Source organism: Salvelinus sp. IW2-2015, linkage group LG22 (genome assembly GCF_002910315.2).
Source record: "Salvelinus sp. IW2-2015 linkage group LG22, ASM291031v2, whole genome shotgun sequence".
Lineage (NCBI taxonomy): Eukaryota > Metazoa > Chordata > Actinopteri > Salmoniformes > Salmonidae > Salvelinus > Salvelinus sp. IW2-2015.
Window position 1 is genome coordinate 14910095 of NC_036862.1, and position 19881 is coordinate 14929975.

At 45.2% G+C, this 19881-nt stretch overlaps 1 protein-coding gene across 5 annotated transcripts; it reads right to left on the minus strand.

Moving 5' to 3' along the window:
- Positions 1-16: 16 nt before the first annotated feature.
- LOC111949614 (arf-GAP domain and FG repeat-containing protein 1) lies at positions 17-19773 on the minus strand. 5 transcript variants are annotated; one of them, XM_023966931.2, is made up of 13 exons: positions 19406-19773; positions 12271-12364; positions 10547-10662; positions 9908-10070; positions 9344-9527; positions 7881-7991; positions 7011-7097; positions 4561-4750; positions 4168-4247; positions 3750-3851; positions 1611-1763; positions 1406-1500; positions 17-1274 (listed from the first exon to the last, which is right to left on the minus strand). In XM_023966931.2, exons 1-13 carry the CDS (start codon positions 19570-19572, stop codon positions 1215-1217), a joined length of 1602 nt encoding a protein of 533 aa, XP_023822699.1. In that variant the 5' UTR covers positions 19573-19773; the 3' UTR covers positions 17-1214. The 5 variants fall into 5 exon arrangements, with proteins under 5 accessions (XP_023822699.1, XP_023822698.1, XP_023822701.1 ...); XM_023966930.2 differs by having other exon boundaries at positions 3750-3875; XM_023966933.2 differs by lacking the exon at positions 7881-7991 and having other exon boundaries at positions 3750-3875.
- Between the last annotated feature and the right edge of the window lie 108 nt (positions 19774-19881).

A 19881-nucleotide genomic window follows, 5' to 3' on the forward strand; every position in this document is an offset into this window, starting at 1 on the left:
CAGTCTGTTTGGTTGATATTTTTTACACAGTCTATGGTTTATTCCAGAAGCCATACTCCTGAGCAAGATCTCCACATTCAGACTGCAACATCATCTATATATACACACACACACAAAATATTTAAATATGAAAATGGAGATGTACAGTGCAGCAATACAAAGGCATGGTTTGGTCATTCTTTTTAGTTAAAATTCATTTTAATACATATATATACATACATATATATATACACATATATATATATATATATACACATATATATATATATATATACACACACACACACACACATTAACTTAAATCTCTTTAACACCCAAAGTCAGTGGTCTTCAGTCTATATTGTGGTAAACCACCCGGACAGCAGGACAGGTCAGAGCATAGGTGAGAGCCAATTCCCTTCCAGGTGGAGCCTCTGCCCTTGGGGCCAATCACAGAAGAGGAGACACCTCCCCCTTTCATTTAATAAATGATGAAATGCATGTTCTTTTTTTCTCTGTAAAAATAGTCCTACCGWTATCACGCTGCACAAACCCCTTTTGGTTCCTCTTTACAAATAAAGCAACTCCAAGTAGTCTTCTCAGCTTTCCCAAATAACATTTCTGCCCTTAAACTTGTGTTAAATGTACAAATACTGATATGCACAGAGCTAATTTCCACTAAGAAAAAAATATTTACAAAATTCCAGCGTAATGAATGGGAATATTTTGCAATAACTTAGTATCAGCCAGTTTGAATATACATATGCCTCAGCTGAGTCCGGGCCAGTTCACAGGTTAGATAGAGGATGAGAGGAGACCCCATCCCTTTAACACATTTACATTTAAGTAATTTAGCGTACACTCTTACCCAGAGCAACTTACAGGAGGAGCAATTAGGGTTAAGTGCCTTGCTCAAGGGCACATCGACAGATTTTTCACCGATTCAGCAACCTTTCGGTTACTGGCCCAACGCTCTTAACCGCTAGGCTTCCTGTCGCCCCTAACAACCCCTCCCTCCACACACCTTTACCTTGTTTTGATTTTTGTTGTCATGGACGGTGTCAGTTACATCACTTTGTTGTTATCATTGTTCTTAAAACATAATACAAAATACCAGTTTTAGAAACAGTGTCTGTCTTTTTAAAGCGTCTTGTAAAACAAAAACAGTGCAAGAGGTGAGAGCGGAGCACGCCAGTTGACAACACCCTAGTGGTGGAAGTTTGGGTGGAGCAGCGCTATAAGAAAGGATTTGTTGAAGAGCTTCCTGAGGGGTAGTGTCCTGAAGGGGCGCCGGCCTGGAAGGACGACAAAGAGAGAGAGAGAGAGAGAGAGAGAGAGAGAGAGGGAAGGAGAGCCATTAAATCACCACTAGTGAAACTGACAAGTCTGGACATTTGGTTGAAAACCACCTGATGGTCCCACTCACCAAGAAGGGGTTACTAGAGACCCCTGGTGCGGCCATCGCCTGTCCAAAGGGGGTCACCACAGCCTTGGCCTGTCCATAGGCTGAAAACCCCACTCCTGGTAGACCAGAGAAAGAGTTGAATAATCAAGGTTTAAATGAAAAGGGTACACTACACAAATTCATGCAAAGCACACATGCACCCATGCAAACACCCACACACACACACCGTTGGGTTGCTGGGGATATGCCAGAGGCTGGGGGAAGGGGGCCTGGCCTGGGAAGGGAGGTTGGAAGGTCCCACTGAAGCTGGTGGGGAGGTTGTAGGTAGCAGCGGTCCTGAATCCGGCTGGCATGCTCATGGACCCTGTGCCAAACGTGGCTGCAAGATAGGCGGGAGAGGAGAGGACACTCACAATCTACACAATATCACATCAGTTACACAGAGCTTGTGCTACACGATTACTGCTAAGTGCTAACGCAGACTACAAAACATCTGCGCGCGCACACACACACACACCCCCCCTACCTACCTCGTCAAGCTATAATCACACCTGACGCCAGGTTAACATTGGCACACAAGCTGAACTAAAACACCTTTACTGAGCAGTTTACAGTTAAACACAGAAACAAACACAGCAACAACAAAACACCTACAGAGACTAGCTCTATCCATAACATAACCAGCATTAAATTAGACAGTACTGTAGCTGTGTGGTAGATGCTAAAGCACTCAGGGTATATGCACTCTTAGCAAAGGCAGTGTACAGAATCCAGGAGGTTGAAAAACAATAAGATTACAGTCAAGATGGTTGTGCAGTTAAAGGATACTCTTAAATGGTTCTGGCAGTTTGATGTCCTTTCAACACCAGTTTATAACCTCAGAGCTCAGCTGGAGGACATACACACTGCCAACAGCTATAGTCTGAAAAGCTACGACTGTTAGTTAGGCTATTTCTCTAGGCCAGCAAGGGGCGAGATGGGGTAATCAGCGATGCCACATTACTACAGTCTGGGAGCATCAGTGAGGGCAGAGGGGGGATTGGTGAGGGCAGCTGAGGCATCAGGACCCCCACACTCACAGATACAGTAGAAGCAGCACTGGGGTCAGGGCACACAACACATGCACAGTCGGCGAGACAGTCACAGGACGCTCTGGGGAGCTCTAGGAAGCACTGCCAGAGCCAAGACACAGGGAGGCAGAGTGGAGGAAGGGAAGGAAGGAGAGAAGGAGTGAGCTGGAAGAGGAGGAGGGGACCTACCAAAGTGGGCTGGAGGGTAACCCTGCCCATGCAGAGCCCCAAACAGGCCTGTCCAGCATCACGAGAGCAATCAGACAGAGCCATTATCATTTGCACTTACACACTCTCTTTACAGAAACACTCAGTCACCAATCAGTGTCTCTCCGATTTACTCTATGTAAGACTGTTACTACTTGGACTAAATCCTCATTTAGCTTCAGACAATTGTTAGTGAATAATTCRGCCATCTTGTAGCAGCCGAGCCAACGGCAATCGACTTAGAGATGAATACAATTAGCTGAGCGATGAAGTGACGGCATCTGGTTCATAACCTCATTATGACCTCTGATGACCATGACCACGAGTCCTCTCACAGGGTTTCAGGCAGTCACAGTCATCCTCTGTAAAAGTAATCTAAGAATATGGACTTGTGAGATTTCGGTTGATTACTAGGCTATTCCTTGAATTTTGCGACAGAGAAGCTTTTACATGATCACCTGCCTCAGTTAATTTGGGAGATTTTAGCATGACTTTGTTCTGCACTACCTCAAAACGGCCACTAACCACTGATAGTTAGATCAGCTTTAGTCATAGAGATGTACGTCAGAGCTCATCTAGTATCTTTGCAATGGGGCTGCCCATGAGGCTTTGGGTGCGCCCTCTTATCTAACTCAGTGGCCACGTCCGAATACCCGTACTTGCGTTCTAAATAGTATGTTGATTGGGTATGAGCAAAATAAAATATTTTAGAGTATGTGATATTTAGAACATTTTGAAAGCGTTCAATTCCAGGACGTCATACTCATTTCGGCTTTTCATCTAGTACGAACTCGCTGCATGCTATTGAGGAAGATACTTGTCTTTTCAGACTACCACATAATCAGACGTGATGTACGAATGGCGGGGAACAACCCAATTGCGCATTACATGACGCCTTCTCAGTATGCGTGTCTCGTATGTTGATATTCGTTGCTTACTGCATACATTTTTAGTGAACAGTATGTTCTATCTAAACAGTACATAGTATAGAATTTTTTGTAAATAGTAAGAAAAATGATTTCGGACACAGCCTATGGCTTTAGTTTCAAGTACATTGGGTATGCAAGACTTCCGTGGCGTGTCCCCACCTGCTGCCGCCACGGCCGCTGCTCTCCCATTGCTCTGGAAGGGGTTGGTGGTGGCTGTCGCCGGGGCAACCGCTGCAGCAGCAAAAGGGTTTGTTGACAGACCTGGCAGAAGGGAAGAGAAGACATCTAACTCCTATTAGTTCATCTCTGAGTAGCTAAGTGTCTACTTCAGCTCTGGAGAAATGGGTTGTGGTCCCATTCTAATCCACCCCATTCTCCCCGAAGTGTGCACTCATTCACTCGCCCTCATGGACTGAAAAGTAATAGACGCAAGACAGTGAGTGAAATATGAAGAAAACTTCCATGCTTACACCTACCCAATGGTTTTTAAACCCAAGAGGCGAGTGAACTAGTGTAGCGCACACTGATAGGGGAAAGGGTAGGGATGGAAACACACACATGGAGTGATGTCACTCACCTCCAAAACCCTGGGGCATGCTGGACATGCATTGCTGTGCCTGGGCTGACGAGACTCCTGTCACAGGGCCAAACATCCCCCTGGGACACAACAACGGCATTAGAGTGAACCCATGGACTCAGCATGACAGAGGCTGTATCCCAAGTGACAGCCCATTACACCTCCATGGTCCCTAGCAGTAGTGCTAAAAGTAGTGCACTTTTAGAGAAWAGGGTGCGATTTGAGGTGAGAGGGCTGAGTATCATTTTGAAAGACAGACCTARTTGTTGATAACAAGAAAGTTGATTTATATATTTACAAAGATGTCAATATGAGACAGACAGAAAGACCTCAAGGCATAGACTAGAGGGTAATGGAAAAAGGGTGAATTCATCTGATGGTGTGTTCTCGTACCCTTGTGAAGTGCTGACGGTGTTGTAGACGCTGGTGGCGGGGGCCGAAGAGCCGAACACATTGTCTAGCTCGGCCAGCGCGGCGTAGCGGTCTGCCGCCGACGTACCCGTCAGCTGACTCTGGGGGTGACGCAGTCCTGCCGACACCCCCGGGGGGAGAGAGCCCGGAACCCCGCTCGGGACACTACCTCCTGAAAACACACAGACTGGTTCACAACACAGGAGGCCAGGAGGGTACTGTAGAAGCTCCATCCGTCTCCTACACACGGCAGCGAGAGCAACAACACATGCCCACACAAAGGAGACCTGACCCTCTACCAGTAGGCCTACATTGGGATAAATATCATAACTGACTCAAACTTTCCTGAGCCTTTCATCCACAAAGCGCCATGAAGGTCTGCTTCACCGTATGCATATTAACAGTAGAATAGCCGGGACTCGATGAGTAGCCTACCAATAGCCWCCAGTCTAATAAATCTATGTAATATCCACAATCACAAATAAATATATTCATATTTTGTTTAGGGAGGTCATAAAAAAACATGCTACTAAGACAATTTCAAAAGAACAGAATAGTGTTTGAATATGCATTTATCTGTGCTATAATAGCTGAGGCTATGGAGGCGCCATGTCAATTAAATTAACTTGTTCATTTAGCAAACATCACATGCTTATATTCCCCAGCCCTTTACAATATGAATATGATGAAATATAAGAGAATACAATAGAAAGGATATTTCTCCAAATGAGTATTTGCTGATTTTCATCAGCAGGCATGGAGCTGTGGTTATTCTAGATAAAACATATTTTGAAAGGGAGACCATCTGTAAAACATTGTGTTGTTTGGCAAAACTAGGTTAATTAAAAACCTTGGAATATGCTCTTTCGCATACGGTAAAGCAATCAAAATGTCTATTATTTTTCGAAAAGTAAGCAAGCACCAACAAACGTCAAAAAGATGCCCTCTGGTGGTCAATGTCAACATTGGCTGACAGTAAAATACTATGACGTCATGCAACCCATTCTGCAGCACCCCGCAAGCTGTGATGTGGTATGACGCAACCTTTAAATGAGGACCCACTGTCCCTGCTGGTTCAGAAACGATGGGACCCGGACATTACCTATTCTACACCATGCATGAGCTCATCGTCCCCAACCCGATAGCCATCTCACTCTACTCGACACATCTGCCAAACAGAGTGGGGGCTGGCTCGCAGCAGGGACAGGTTAACCTTGCTCCMTTTTGTCAGAGCTAAAGATGGTATCCAGGTCAGCCAGAGCTGCGTCTCTATCGGCGGGGACGCTAGTAGTGTCTCTGTCTACCGGCCCATTGGGTGTTCCTGCYGAGGAGGAGTTACTCTGGCTCTGGAGGGAGGAACTGAAMCATCCAAACTCGACACTACAGGAMTTGGGGAAGTGGTCAAAATTAGCTAAATAGCTAGCGTTAACTTGCTAGCGTTAACTAGGCCCCAAAGGCCGTGCTACCTGCGAGAGTGATGACAGAAAGTAGTCAAACAAGAGGGACCTGGGTGTGTGTGTGTGTGTGTGTTCCTGACTGTGCAGTGTAAATCTGGGAGGCTGAATTGAACACTGTGTTACTGGATGCAGGCAGCATCTACAGAGTACAGCAGTGTCATCTGTCATTTACAACAGCGCCGTGCTTCATCTGACCTGAAATCAATGGAGAGGATCTGCATTATACTGTTGAGGAAGTATAACAGTCAGATCTAAATGGGGTCAACGGTGGCAGACTTGAAATGAGCCCAACGGCAGTCATGCGCCTTAGTCTGACTGTCGCAAGAGTCACACAGTGGCTTCAAGTGTGTTTGTAGGAAGATTGGTGTCTTTCTTACCAATCGTCTTACACTGAGGGTTAGTTTGGCACAGAGACTAAGGTTAGGTCACAGTCTGAGGAAACGGCGTGAGAGTTGAAGCATCATCACTTCACGGGYAGTGGTTTGAGGGTGGAACCTGACTGTTGCTATGGAATAAGAAATCCTGTCTACTCTCCTGTCTTAACAAATGAACACACCTACAGTGAATTTACTGAATCACCTACACTGTTACAAGATCTTAGTACAATACACAGGTGGAGAAATCTCTTTCGAATTTTTGTTAATAATCTCAAATCATTCTTAAGACGATTTTCTGCAGGATAAGAGTTCCAGATGGAGGTAAAAGTTACCCATATTTTCTTTCAATAGTTGGCTGCAGTTTAGACTGCATGACATCATGTTATTTTGCAGCAGTGGCCCTGTATTTCTGGATATGAACAGGTCAGCAAACAATGAAGAGCATACAACACATGCATCCACAGACAGGCACAGACACACTCATCAATAGGAACAACCATAGGCATTGATATGGGAAAACCCCTAGAGCCTACCAGACAGACAGAGAGTGGAGTACGGTGTTATTTAGAGGCTGAGCACAGTGAGGGAGAGAACTTACTGTGAGCACCTGCACCCGGGTGAGGTAGAGCAGTGCCAGCGGTGGCAAACTCACCCACACTGCGGCTGGATGAGAGGGACATGAACGCTGGCAGCCAAAACAGGATGGGGGCGGGGGGGGGGATGAGTACCAGAGAAACAGGGTGAAAAAAAAGAGAAAGAAATATAAACCAAAAAGGGGGGGAAAGTGTGAACGTCACCCAAAAGAAAAACCAAATCATAACAGAGCGAATGGAGTCAGTGTGAAAGCAGAAGCCAGGCAGTGTGGTGATCATTGTGAATGAGAGAAGGAGGAGCCTTTGAGAGAAAGGGGTGCATCTCCATAGTCTAAAGTGGTTTCCTCATCTGCGCTCTGCACAGATCTGAAAACATATAGGATAGGTGAAAGCAGATTCTTTCAGATCAGTGCGGATGATGGAAAGGAGACAAGGAGAGGACGCCACTGTAGAGTGCTGCGATGCACCCAGAGAGCAGTGCTTTCCCATCCACCACTGCATAGAAGTCAAGAGGTCATCTGCAGACAGTGTCCAGCAGAGGGCGGTGTGGTACATTCAAAACTAATTCCCTTGGGGAAACTAGCCAGTGAGTGTGTGTGCCTTGAGCAGCCAGCTAGCAAATACAGAGCCAATGAGAGTGAATTGTTGTCATTAATGCTAACTACAACACAGACAAAATGGACACAAACACATGACAAGTAGGAGTGAACTGATGTGAGTGTGTAACACAGAAACAGACACAGAGAGAGAGACACACAGCGACAGAAAGACAGAGCCTCTGGGAAAGGAGAAAGAGTGCCTAACAGTGACCTGTGTGAAAATGTGAGCGTGTGTGAGATAGACTGGCCATGAGAGGTGAATGGAGCATGCTCTACCTGTATGTGAGGTCTGGAAGGGGGCTTGGGGTGCCGAGGGGACAGCACCCGATGGACCCGCGCTCCCAAACGCATCAAAGTTAGCAAAATCTGCGTTTGCGTTCTGAGCAGCTGGAGGTTTGTACCAGGGTCAGACACACATAAAATCAAAAAGGACAAACAAAACAGGACTCAATGAATGAGACGATTAATGATCACATGACACAGGCAGTAACCCAAATGGCACTCTATTGCTTTAGGGAATAGTGTGCCATTTGGACAGAAATGACACATTGAGAGATATGGAACTAAACTAGATGGCTAATGACAGACTGGCACCAGATGACAATGACCATCCAAAAATGGATGTGATGATGACAGGTTCACTTTCTCCTATAGAGCACTGCCCTGACCTAAGCTCATGTTCCCTTCTAGTGTGTGTGTGTGTGCCACTGTCCTGGTTCAATGTAAAACATATTTTAAATGAAGCACACAGTACATCCATTGATTCCACGCTCTCATCGTCATGGCAATTCTGAATATTACAAATAATAAATAAACCAAAGCAAAGTTGGTAGAATGAATAGAATTAGTTATTTAATAGGGTCTCTATAGAATGCTTTAATGTAGAATGTTTGGTTGGTAAGAGTAACAGTGTTTATTTGAAACCCCATTTTATTTCTTTGCCATGGTGCTTCTATTCATGAGAATTCTGTGTGATTCTGTGTGATTCAAATGTGATATCACAGTTGAAAAGAGCAACTTCAGTAGAATGGTGAATGCTAGGTTGACAGGCACCAATGTTGACTTGGAACTCAGCCACCACCTCAAGACTAGATGTCTGACTTGCCTCTGCTATCAAAGATTATAAATGGTTCACAATTTAACTTCAACACCCAGCAAGAACTGGGCACAGTTGGCACAGAGACATCAGTATCTTCCTGCAAGAACTTAAAAATCAACCAATCCGCCATCATTAACAATGGAAAAATCGAATGATTTATTATTGAAATAGCCTGGGCAACCGAGAAAAACAGATTGGTACAATTTAAGGCCATGTGGCAAACCATAATGCAGGCACTAGGGATGGGGGTGTGAACATGCGGGTCTGGGCAGAGGAGATGTAGTCGTTGTTTGTGTGCAAGTTGTTGTTCGTATGTGTATGTTTTTCATCTCACGATACAAACAAAGTGTGGTAAGAAAAAGTGAAGGTCAATACCCTTGAAATGAATGAAAATTGAAATGCCTCTAAAGTCTCTTCCACTACCATAAAACAGACTTTTGGAAAGCTGAAGCAAACACCCAAAATACTCTTCAGGAAATTGACCTTTTTCTAATTCCATAAGTACGAGTGTATCATTGAGTAGAAGTATCATTGACCAACGAAGTCTAAGCACTAAGCAGTAGATGTAACCACTGGGTTTTTATGACAAGGTGTAGTGACCGCTCCAGGGACCGATGCAGCTCGTGCCACTCCTCCTTACCTGGCTGACTGTTGAAATGTGCAAAGTTGGCAAAGTTGGCCGCCGAGCCTGCTGCAGTCTGCGAGTGGGGCGGAGCGGCGAAGATGTCTCCGCCCAGGTCGCTGAGGAGGTCAAACTTCTTGTCGTGGAACTGCTGCTGCTGGCTCAGCTGGAGGGCCTGGGCCGCACGACTCCCCACCGGAGACTAGAGAGACAACAGGGCTGTGTTCATTGGGGCATGCCGTAGGAAAACGCTTTGCAACAGAAAACAAAAATGGGCGTTTCTTATTGGACAGAAGTTTGGATGGAACCTCCCTGTTTCACTCCATTTCGTGCTAAATATGACCCAGTTAACTCAGAGACGGACACTTCAACCATGCAGAAATAGTTCACCTGGATATCCACACTTCACACAGGCCATCTTGTCGAAAGCAACTAAAAAAATAAATGTTTTGCCTACTAGAGCCAGGAGGGTTTCCTGAACACATGATCTTTCCAGGAAAAACTCCCTGGGCCCTACTTCAGGTACGGGAAAACGTTGTACGGCTTGTTATCAGCCAGCTGAGTAACCAGTGTGTGTCTTACTTGACTGGGCGTGTGCTTGTTGAGGTGCAAGGTGGGGGCCGACTCCCCCAGCAGTGTTTTGAGGGGTCGGACCTCGGGGGTGCTGCTGGTGCTGCTGGCTGACGAGCCGGAGATGGAGGCATGGACAGAAGCCACCACTTTGGCCTGCTCCGGGGGAACAAACCTAAATCACAACAACAACCATGTTCAATTGGTTACACAGCAACACAGGCATTAATTGAAATGGACTCCTATAACCCAGCATCTCAGAGCAAGTTTTCAATGATAGCATGACTGTAAATGCCGACAGCCGCCACGGTAAACGGGACTTGCCGTCAGAGTTAAAATAGTTCCAACTTTTGCCGTCGCGGTGTTTCCTACCGGATGTTGATTCGCACTGTTTGTTTACTGATATCACCATAGCAACGGATACCGTCGTTCTGGCTCGCTTTTTCCGCCACCCTCTTCCTTGCTTTCTTGTCCCGCTATGCTGACTGGTATGACGGTTATGTGTAAATATTAGACTTTCCTTTTGGATTCCAACTAACGCATACAGTGACCTAGATATCATCCACCAAATACATCTGGGTTGTTACTGCTCCAAAGTGCCTTGCTGCTCCTTCTGACCAGAGCTCTATGGACTCTACAGCAGCCTCTCACCATCTCTTCTTCTCGTATTTCTCCTGAAGGAACTCCTTGACTTTCTGGGGTTCCCTGAAGTCCGGTATGGAGGCAGTTCTGTCGTCGTAAAGCCCCAGCCATATCTGTTTGCATGACTAGAGAAGACAGACGAGAGAGGGGACGGACAGAGAGAGCAGAAAAACATGTTTGGTGAAAAATGAAAGGCGAATAAAAAGTCACATCCAAATCAGAAGATGTGGTTCATCACCTTTAGAGGAAAAAGACAAACATGAAAGAGAGAGAGAAAACCCTTCCAACACCTCCAGGCCAAGACAGCAGCAGCAGAATGTAGCACACTCAGGGTCATTCCAGGGTGTCTCTTGGGAGCCCGGAAATGGAGCGATCTACAGCCAACTTGCCAAGGGATAAGAGATGTTACACAGACATGGATATCTAGCATTTTACAATTAGACGCAGACAAACAACCAAATACATACTGAAACAGAGAGAGAGACCYAGAGAGAGACCGAGGGAGAGACCGAGAAACACAAACTATTTATAACAAGAGGACAGACAGCAGCAGAAAGTAAAGTCAAGGCTGAATATAATGCATGTCCTCCAAGGCTTGTGTCAATGTTTCCAATAGGCCTAAAATATTCTTCTCACATTAAACACCTGACATACATAGCCTGCAGAACAGCAACAAGGACAAGCACAGGCTCAATTCACTACCACATCATCTCGCAGAAGCGCATTACTCCAATTCGGAATCCTTGGCAGATTAAAGTGTGTGTGTGTGTGTGTGTGTGTGTGTGTGTCAGGGCCAACTAAATAAATAACCAGACACATGGAATGCATGAGTGAGCATCAGAACACCATCTCCTGAAAGAGCTGCTCTGTGTCTGTTGTGCCGTGGCCACCCGGTCAGCACGCCACCACGCTATTCTCAGCGAACACACAAATCACACTTTACAGGATTAGAGGAAATATCTGCGGAATGACACCCAAAACCAAAAGGGGGAAAGGGTGAGGCCGGCCATATAGGATTGTGGAACACAACGTATGGAATTCCATGATCTGGGGTTAGAGTAAGTCTCAGGGCATTGAGGACAAGGCGTCAGCCTGCCAGCCCTCCTTAGACTGATAGATTAAGAGCTCCTGAGTGGCGCAGCGGTCTAAGGCACTGCATCTCAGTGCAAGAGGCATCACTACAYTCCCTGGTTCAAATCCAGGCTGTATCACATCCGACCATGATTGGGAGTCCCATAGGGTGGCGCACAATTGGCCCAGCATCGTCCGGGTTTGGCCATCATTGTAAATAAGAACTGACTTGCCAAGTCAAATAAAGGTTAAACGGAAGAAGAAAAAAAAAAAAATAATAATAAAAGAGGTGGGGACATACGAAAGGTGGCCTAGCTTGGAGGACAATGGAAGTTGAATAGAAACATAGGCTACTAGGCGGGTCCCAGATCTGTTTGTGTGCCTGGCCATCACAATGAGCATAGAAGTCAGCAAGAGAGCATAAACAGATCTGGGACCAGGCTTGAAAAACACTTCTTTATCATTATAAACCTATGTGTTTCTGCATTCTAGTCTCCATCGGGGTGCTAAGAACTGGAAGAGCTGGACAACAAAAACTAGCATTTCATTTTGGCCTGTTTGCTTCCCTTTGGTTCCTAGTGAATATGACCCAGGCAGACATCAGCCATGTTGACAACAGCCCTGGGAGGTCTGTGGGGCCCGGTCACAATGTTTGGCCCTACCTCATTGCCGTGTTTCTGGAGGAACTCGATTTCCTGTTGCGTGAAGGTCGTCATGGAGATGGACTTCACTCTGTGGGGTGGGTTCAGCCCTCGCCTAAGGACAGGAGAGGGAGGAGAGAAGAGAAGAATGAGGGGGGAAGATGGGAAAGGGGAGGAGAAATGAAAGAACAGGAAGATGGGAGAGGGGAGGGAGAGGAGGGAACAGCAGAGAGCGGGAAAGAGGGGAGAGAAAGCAGGAAGGGGGTTAATTTAATTGTAAAGCATCACAGATTAAGAGCACTCCCATTAGATAGGATCATAAGATTCAGATCCCTGTACTGACAGCTCCTCAGACTGGCGCGATTAATTAGGAACGTGCGGAGTTCTGCTGGGCTTATTACTGCAGAATCTGGGACAACAGACACATCACTAGAGAGGAGGGGGAGAGATGCAATGCTCGTTGAGCCACCTAGCTCCGTTACACTTGAAGGCAGTTAGTGTTAGCCTAGGTGTGTGTGTGTGTGTGTGTGTGTGTGTTTGATGAAAGTGTGTGAGCTTTTAGAGTATGTGCTCGAGTCTCCTTGTGATGTGTGAGTGAGCCCGAGCCATCAGGCGGGCCGGTTTCCTGCCTCCATTTCCTGTGCACGGCTCTGCTCCGGTGTGCGTGCCATTTCAAGAAGGGGAGAAAAAAAAAAGTCTGAGGAACAGGTGAAACTATACCCTGTGTCACTCAGGTCACCTGAGCCTCAGCACTTGTTAGTAAGATTTGTCTCGTTAACATTTGCTCTCGACCACTGGTTTTCAACCTGTGGTCCGGGGTACTGCAGGTGGTCCGCAATTTTTGTAATGTTTCATTCATTCATTCATAAATATATATATTTTTTATAAATAGTGACAGTTTGGAGTATTAATGATATAATACACAATTTGACATTACTTTCACAATGCAAATTGTTTATAATAATAGGCCTGTTTACATTCACTGCTAAAATGGACAAAATTTGACAGCCAAGATATTTTACGTTAAAAGAAATCTGCGAATGGTGGTCCTCACACACACTTTGCCTAAACAGTCTCCATGGAGACCTAAGAGATCTAAAAGCTATAGAGAACTGGGGAGGGAGAGAGCAACGCTGTGTAAGACTAGACTAGGGCTGTTCTTCAATTATTCACTGCTCTTGCCTTTAGCCCTCTGTTGAAATTAGGGATGAGTGCCACCCAAATGGTAGAGCAGCTCATTGTATGACTATGGATCACCCATCCATCACCTTCCATCTTCCGTTCTATACAACACTACTAAATCAACTGACTGACTGGAGCCACAGTCAGAGTGCCCAATTACAGGGGTAGTTGTATATTCAGATCTACTATTGGGCTTTGGGGTGTATCCACTTTCTGTCACAAATAGAATGACTGACACATCAAGGTCTCACACTGAGATTACAGTCAACCTGTGTTACACACCACACACCAAACGAAAGATAACGGACCAAAACGGGGAGGAACTAGCTTGAACTTGAGAAATGCTTGTTTTCCGCTGCAAAGCATTTTGCTACGGTGTGAAGTGCACTAATGAATGCGACCCAGACCAATACATGCATTCTATTCAGCCTGTCAGAAGCATCATTCCGACCGTGTTCATGCTGGCACAAAGTACAGCACACCCGACAATGCAGTTGTGGTTACAAGTGCAGGGAACATTTGACTTTTCAACCTCTAGTTAAGACTGGCCAGTTAGCCAACCATGAGGGTGAAGTGAGTGTTTGACTGTGTGTGTGTGTGTGTGTGTGTGTGTGTGGGGGGAGGGGGGGGGGCATGTGAATGATCAGTTCAGTCTCATGAGGAGGAAAGTAGGTCAGATACTGGGAGAGAGTTCCAAATCCCTCCAGCCCTGAAAAAGGATGGCATCACACCGCAATTGAACAATTCAGACACTTTGTAATCACTCTGAGTGTGTGTATGCGGTTACAGTGAAACCCAGTTGATTTGCATACCCAGTGGTATTCAAACTTTCACACTATTCTCTCACTCTCACACAGTATGTGTAGAGAGAGCGGAAACACCCAGCAGGGAAGCGCCTAGCATACTGACTCCTCCAGGATGAGACAGACAGAGACAGAGACACAGAGGGAGACAGAGAGAGAGCTGAATCCATATCCCAGCAGAGGCCATCTATGCAGCATCCTCACCAGCCAACGCCTCTGTAGTACTCAGACACACACACTTCTTAGCCAAAGCCAATAGATGACCCTGTAGATAATAACATGGTGTCCGTCAGCACTGTTCAGCATTCATTCAATGCTTACAAGAACACAACGGTCAGTCATCTTGATTCAGGTCACCATAAACTATGGTTGGGCTCTGGAGTTTTTACTAATCAAATGAACCAGACCAGAAAAAAATTAAAATAGGTCTGAGGTTTTCCCTGTCAAGTCACGTGGTCAGAAAAGAACTATGGTCGCTGAACTATAGTCAATGTGTCACTATAATAACTTCCTACTGTAAGGAAACCTCTACAACAAACATTGTGTTCCTCCTGGGGTAAGACTCTCCACCTTCATATGGAATGTGTTTACACAGTAGATTCCAACCCCACCCATTAAACAAGCCAGAGGCAGGGGGGGGGGGGGGGGGGACAAGTAGGCAAGTAGACAACCCCTGACAAGTAGGCAAGCTGTTAGCTAACTAGCTTAATTAATAACTACTCAAATCAGTTAGCCTAATTAACTGGCCTAGTTGCCAACTCAAATGAGTTAGCCTAACTAACTGGCCTAGTTAACGACTCAAATCGATGGCGAGAAGAAGAGACCAAAAACCAACTATTAATCTCAAACCAAATCAAAAGGCATTAGGATCAACAGAAGTAAAAGACTGCCACAATCAAGCAGCAGAGTCCTATGAATGAGTATTGAAATAGTGAGGGGGGTCTTTAAGGTAGGTTCCTGTAGAAGGGAAGGGGCGGTGGGGTCAATAAAGAGACAGAGCTCAGGAGGATGGGTGTGAAACTGGTCACATTTCCCTCACATTTCTCTTCAGCGTGTGGGAAGGACAGACATGCCAGCAGCACTAAGAGCTATCCTATCAAAAATACAAACACACACATCCTTAAATTATAGGCCTAAACCAGGAGCTTGTAACACTATGATTAGTTTATGTCGGTATAAGTCGCCAAGCACAAATGGGTCTCAAAGAACACAATGGGGCAGTTTCTTAGACCCAGAATAAGCCTACTCCTGGACTAAAATTCTTGCTCAATGCAGAGTCCCCACTGAAAGTGTTGTCCAAGAAAAAGACTAATCTGGGTCAGGGAAATTGTCCCGCACACAGTAATTTGATGTCTCTCAGTCAGTGCTAACCTCCTCTACCCTTTCTGGGAACCAAAGTGAGAGAGAAGAAGTCAATTCGCAACTTCCTGCATTTTTCCACTTCCTGTTTAACTACCCTGCATGCTGCAGATGTAGCGAAACAGGGCCAAAGGGCCATGCCACCACTTCCCCACACTAGAATCACACCAGGCTTCCTGCATACATACAGTACCAAGAGGCAGACAGCAAAACAGTCCTTTCCCCTGCGTCCCACACGTCTCTCTAGCTCAGCAACATGGCAGTCGCTCAGTCCTGCCAAGAAAGATTTGCACAAGACTCAGATCCACCGCATAAGTAAAATGGATAGCCTGATCAGCAGAAAGGAGGATAGGTCAATGAGGTCATTGTTCTGCTGGGAAACCAAATATAATCCCGCCATTACTAAAGAAGAACCACCTAGCTACTGTGTTATTACATTGGAACAAGYTATCGACCACTAGCTACACAAGATATGAATAACATATCTGATATGGCTAGCCTATAGGCCTTCGTTTGGTAGGTAAGTCTAGGTAGCCTACACTTTACAGTTTTGGCTACCATCTTCTTTTTCACATTACACAGTCTGAGAGACAGTGTGAACCTGTGTGTCTGAGCTGAGGAGCCTGTGTGTCTGAGCTTAGAAAATAATTCCATTATCCCACATCAAAGTTTAATACTACAGCACCACAGGGAAATTCACAGTGGAATCCCTGCAGAACCATTACAGAGATGAGAGAGAAGGGCCAAACTCTGTCCATCTGAAATGATTCTCACACAGTGTTCTCACAGTTGAAGCGCACCCCCCCTCCCCCGCCAGAACTAAGACATGATAAACACTGCCCACCCAGATAGTAGCACTTAGGCTAGACCTCATGATGCAAGTACACACCTAAAACTGATCCAGTGTGTGTCATAAGAGAAAAGGGTTGAGGTGCAAGAGAACAATTCTGACGGGGCAAACCCAACACGGAGACAGGGGCACCWGAAAACCAGACGGGGAAGCTGCTGAGTCAGTCTCAGTTCCCCTACCTCTTTACGGAGCTATGAAGGACTTAATAGAGAGTCAGGGAGGGACACACACACTTCACCTTTTCGGACATTATTAAGCTAACCATTATCCGCTAATGGACCATGACAGGTTGACCTCAGGGAGGCATTGAGGGTAGGAAAGCTAAGCCCGGCGACTGGCGTCTCACTGGGCAGCATTGACGAAGTAATCAGGACATTACAATGAACAACTTATTGAATTAACAGGCAATGTGGTTGTGTTTCTTTCTGAACAAAGTTACACAAGTGTCTCCACAAAGTGCTCGGCAAACAGTGGTGGTCTGGGAAGGAGGGGGAGGAATGGCTACAGCAAACCTCATAGACAAACTGATAATAATGACAAATCGCTGAATGTACTGACTAGCACAACATGGGTGGTTTCAGGTCTAACTGTAAGAAAGAGTGAAAACTGAAATCCCCCAAAGACTTTAGAGTAAAGATGTTCTACAAGTGATAATGAAAAGATGAGCATAACTACATCATATAGATCTACTAAAGAATATTATAGGCTAGCAAACCAGGGAGGGCTAGGGTCATTTTCATCTCATTTGCATGTCTGCAGGAATTCCTTCAATGGCGAAAACAAGCATGCTGCTGTTGAAGACACCTGATGTTCTTCAAKCTAGCTGCAAACCAGCAAATGATTAAAGGGAAAGGGGATACCTAGTCAGTTGTACAACTGAATGCATTCAACTGAAATGTGTCTTCTGCACTTAACCCTCTGAATCAGAGAGGTGCTGGGGGCTGCCATAATCGACATCCACGTCTTCGGCGCCCGGGGAACTGCCTTGCTCAGGGGCAGAACGACAGATTTTTACCTTGTCACCAATGACGTCCTCTGTTTGAGATATGTAACAGGTCATTCTTTACCATGCATGCAATCACCAGGCATTGTCAGATTCTGAACAAACAAGGTCAGGTTGACATGAAATAGCTGAGTGGCACATAAAAATCTAGAAAATTCTCTTGTTTTTTTCTCTGCCCGTGTGGTGTTATTTTCCCCCCAGATCTTTTAAAATAAATTTCCTCAACAATATTTGACATTTAATTGAGATTGCATTATTTTGTTGCGAGTAGGAATGAGAAAAGCACAGCTTCAGCCCCACTAATCCTCAAATCCCAAACTATACAGATGCTTGGTTACACAACAGTACAAGCCAGAAGTACAGCATCAACCTTGCATCACAGAAATACTGTAATGTTAAATAGTCAAATGCCATTTTGCAATTGAGTTGCCCCTATGAACTGCATAGCTTGGTAGATGACACTTGTTTTAATATGGTCAACTTTGCCTGGCTTGATAGCTAACTGGGTGGTCGACAAAAAAAAAGCTGTGTGAAAGACAAAAAAAAAACTAGCTAGCCACCTGAGGAGAAAAGTTAGCTGGCTCATGTGCAGGCTGCTCTCAGACTAGACGTAACATAGTAAACTAAAATCTTGGACACTGAAATTAGTATATGTTACCGTTGTTATGGTTACATAAGATAGAAGGTCTTATGGTTAAAAGAAATCTCCAGCAAAAAAACTATATTTTGGTATTTGTTTCACTAGTCCATTGTTGATATAGTCCCAAAATGTTTTGCATGTCAGCAATCAAGTTTTCAAGATATATATCCTTCAAAATACAGCCAGTATTGATACATTTAGCCCCATATGATGCAAAACGCCTCATCCAGCTGTATTTCTGTGTGGGACTATATAAACAATGGACTAATGAAACAAATACCAAAGGATGGATTTCGGGTGGAATTTTTATTTAAGTAGACTCAGAGATATGACTTAGATGCAGGAAGTAAAAAACATAGTGGACATTGGGCCAGTAACTGAAAGGTTGCTAGATCGAATCCTCGAGCTGACAAGGTAAAAATCTGTCGTTCTGCCCCTGAACAAGGCAGTTAACCCACTGTTCCTAGGCTGTCAATGTAAATAAGAATGTGTTCTTAACTGACTTGCCAAGTTAAATAAAAAAATATATATAACAACGCAAATAAGAGCGTTGAAGCACGAGGCTCAACTTCTCTGCTGTTTTGGTTCCCTGGCTACCTACATTTCTTTGTGTGCGTCTACATTTTTCAACTTAGGCGCACATGTGCTCCTTGTAAAAAAGGTCAGTGTGGCGAGCCCTGCATACGAAATGTAACATATACTAGTTAGGTCTCCCGGATTTTCGTTCACTATGTTACATCTACTCCTGAGTCCAGGTTGCAGTGTGAAAACTACTGCAGCAGGTGACAGGTTTTTTAATGATACTCATCTTGTCCACACATCTCAAACTCGCTAAACACACCCTTCTCAGTCTGGCTTCTCGCTTAGATACCTTCACATGTAGCAGTTTACAATTGAGTTAGCTACAGTAGTTAACTAAACTGGTTAACGCGTTAATTGATTTGATCCAGCTAACGTTAGCTTCTGTAGCTAACTACTGTACTGGTAAATTGCCGTTACAGTATGTGGCTAGCTAGTTAGGCTAGTAAGCTCGCTGGTGGCTTAGATATGCTAACTGTATCTGGTTATTTAGCGAACTATCATATTCTTGTACTAGATAAAGTCAGATTAACGAAATATATCTAACGTTATTTAGCTAGCTATAGCTAGCACAGCAGACACCCAACCCACAAGATAATTACAGCTCGAAGTGGAAAGAGACGGGGAGGAATGGATTATAGCTAACGGTTAGCTAGCAAGTAACTAGGTAGTTAGCATCCTGAATGCGGCCTGTCAACGCGGAATGAAAAGGTCACTCATCCAATCACATTTATACTTACAGTATGCCAGAACAGGAGGTACAGACGAAAGACCCCACCGTCATGTTGGCATAGGTTGGGCCGCGCTGATCGCAGTCAAAGCACTTTCTGTTGGGAGGCAAACTCGTCATTTCTCTCAGCATCTTCAGGTGTTTCTCCTCCTGCTTTCTTTTCGCACTCGCCGCCATCACTGTGACAAATAGGGGAAGGAAACAAAACCAGGGAAGGATGGGGAATTGCAGGTAACGGGAAAAGCTTTTGCTGCTAAACGGGTACCGATTCTGAAAGGAAGAGTGGCTACTGTGACTGTCGGTTGAACTGGAGTCGAGGCGTTGTAGTCAAGAGAGGAGAGTCACGCACTACACGCTCCTGATTTCCATGGGTTTACCAGCGCCACCCAACGGGGACACTTATCATTTCATGTGGCCTAATTCCTGGCACTTTCCTTTTCATGATACCAAGAGGAAACACCCCTCTCATCTCAAACGTCTCTAGAT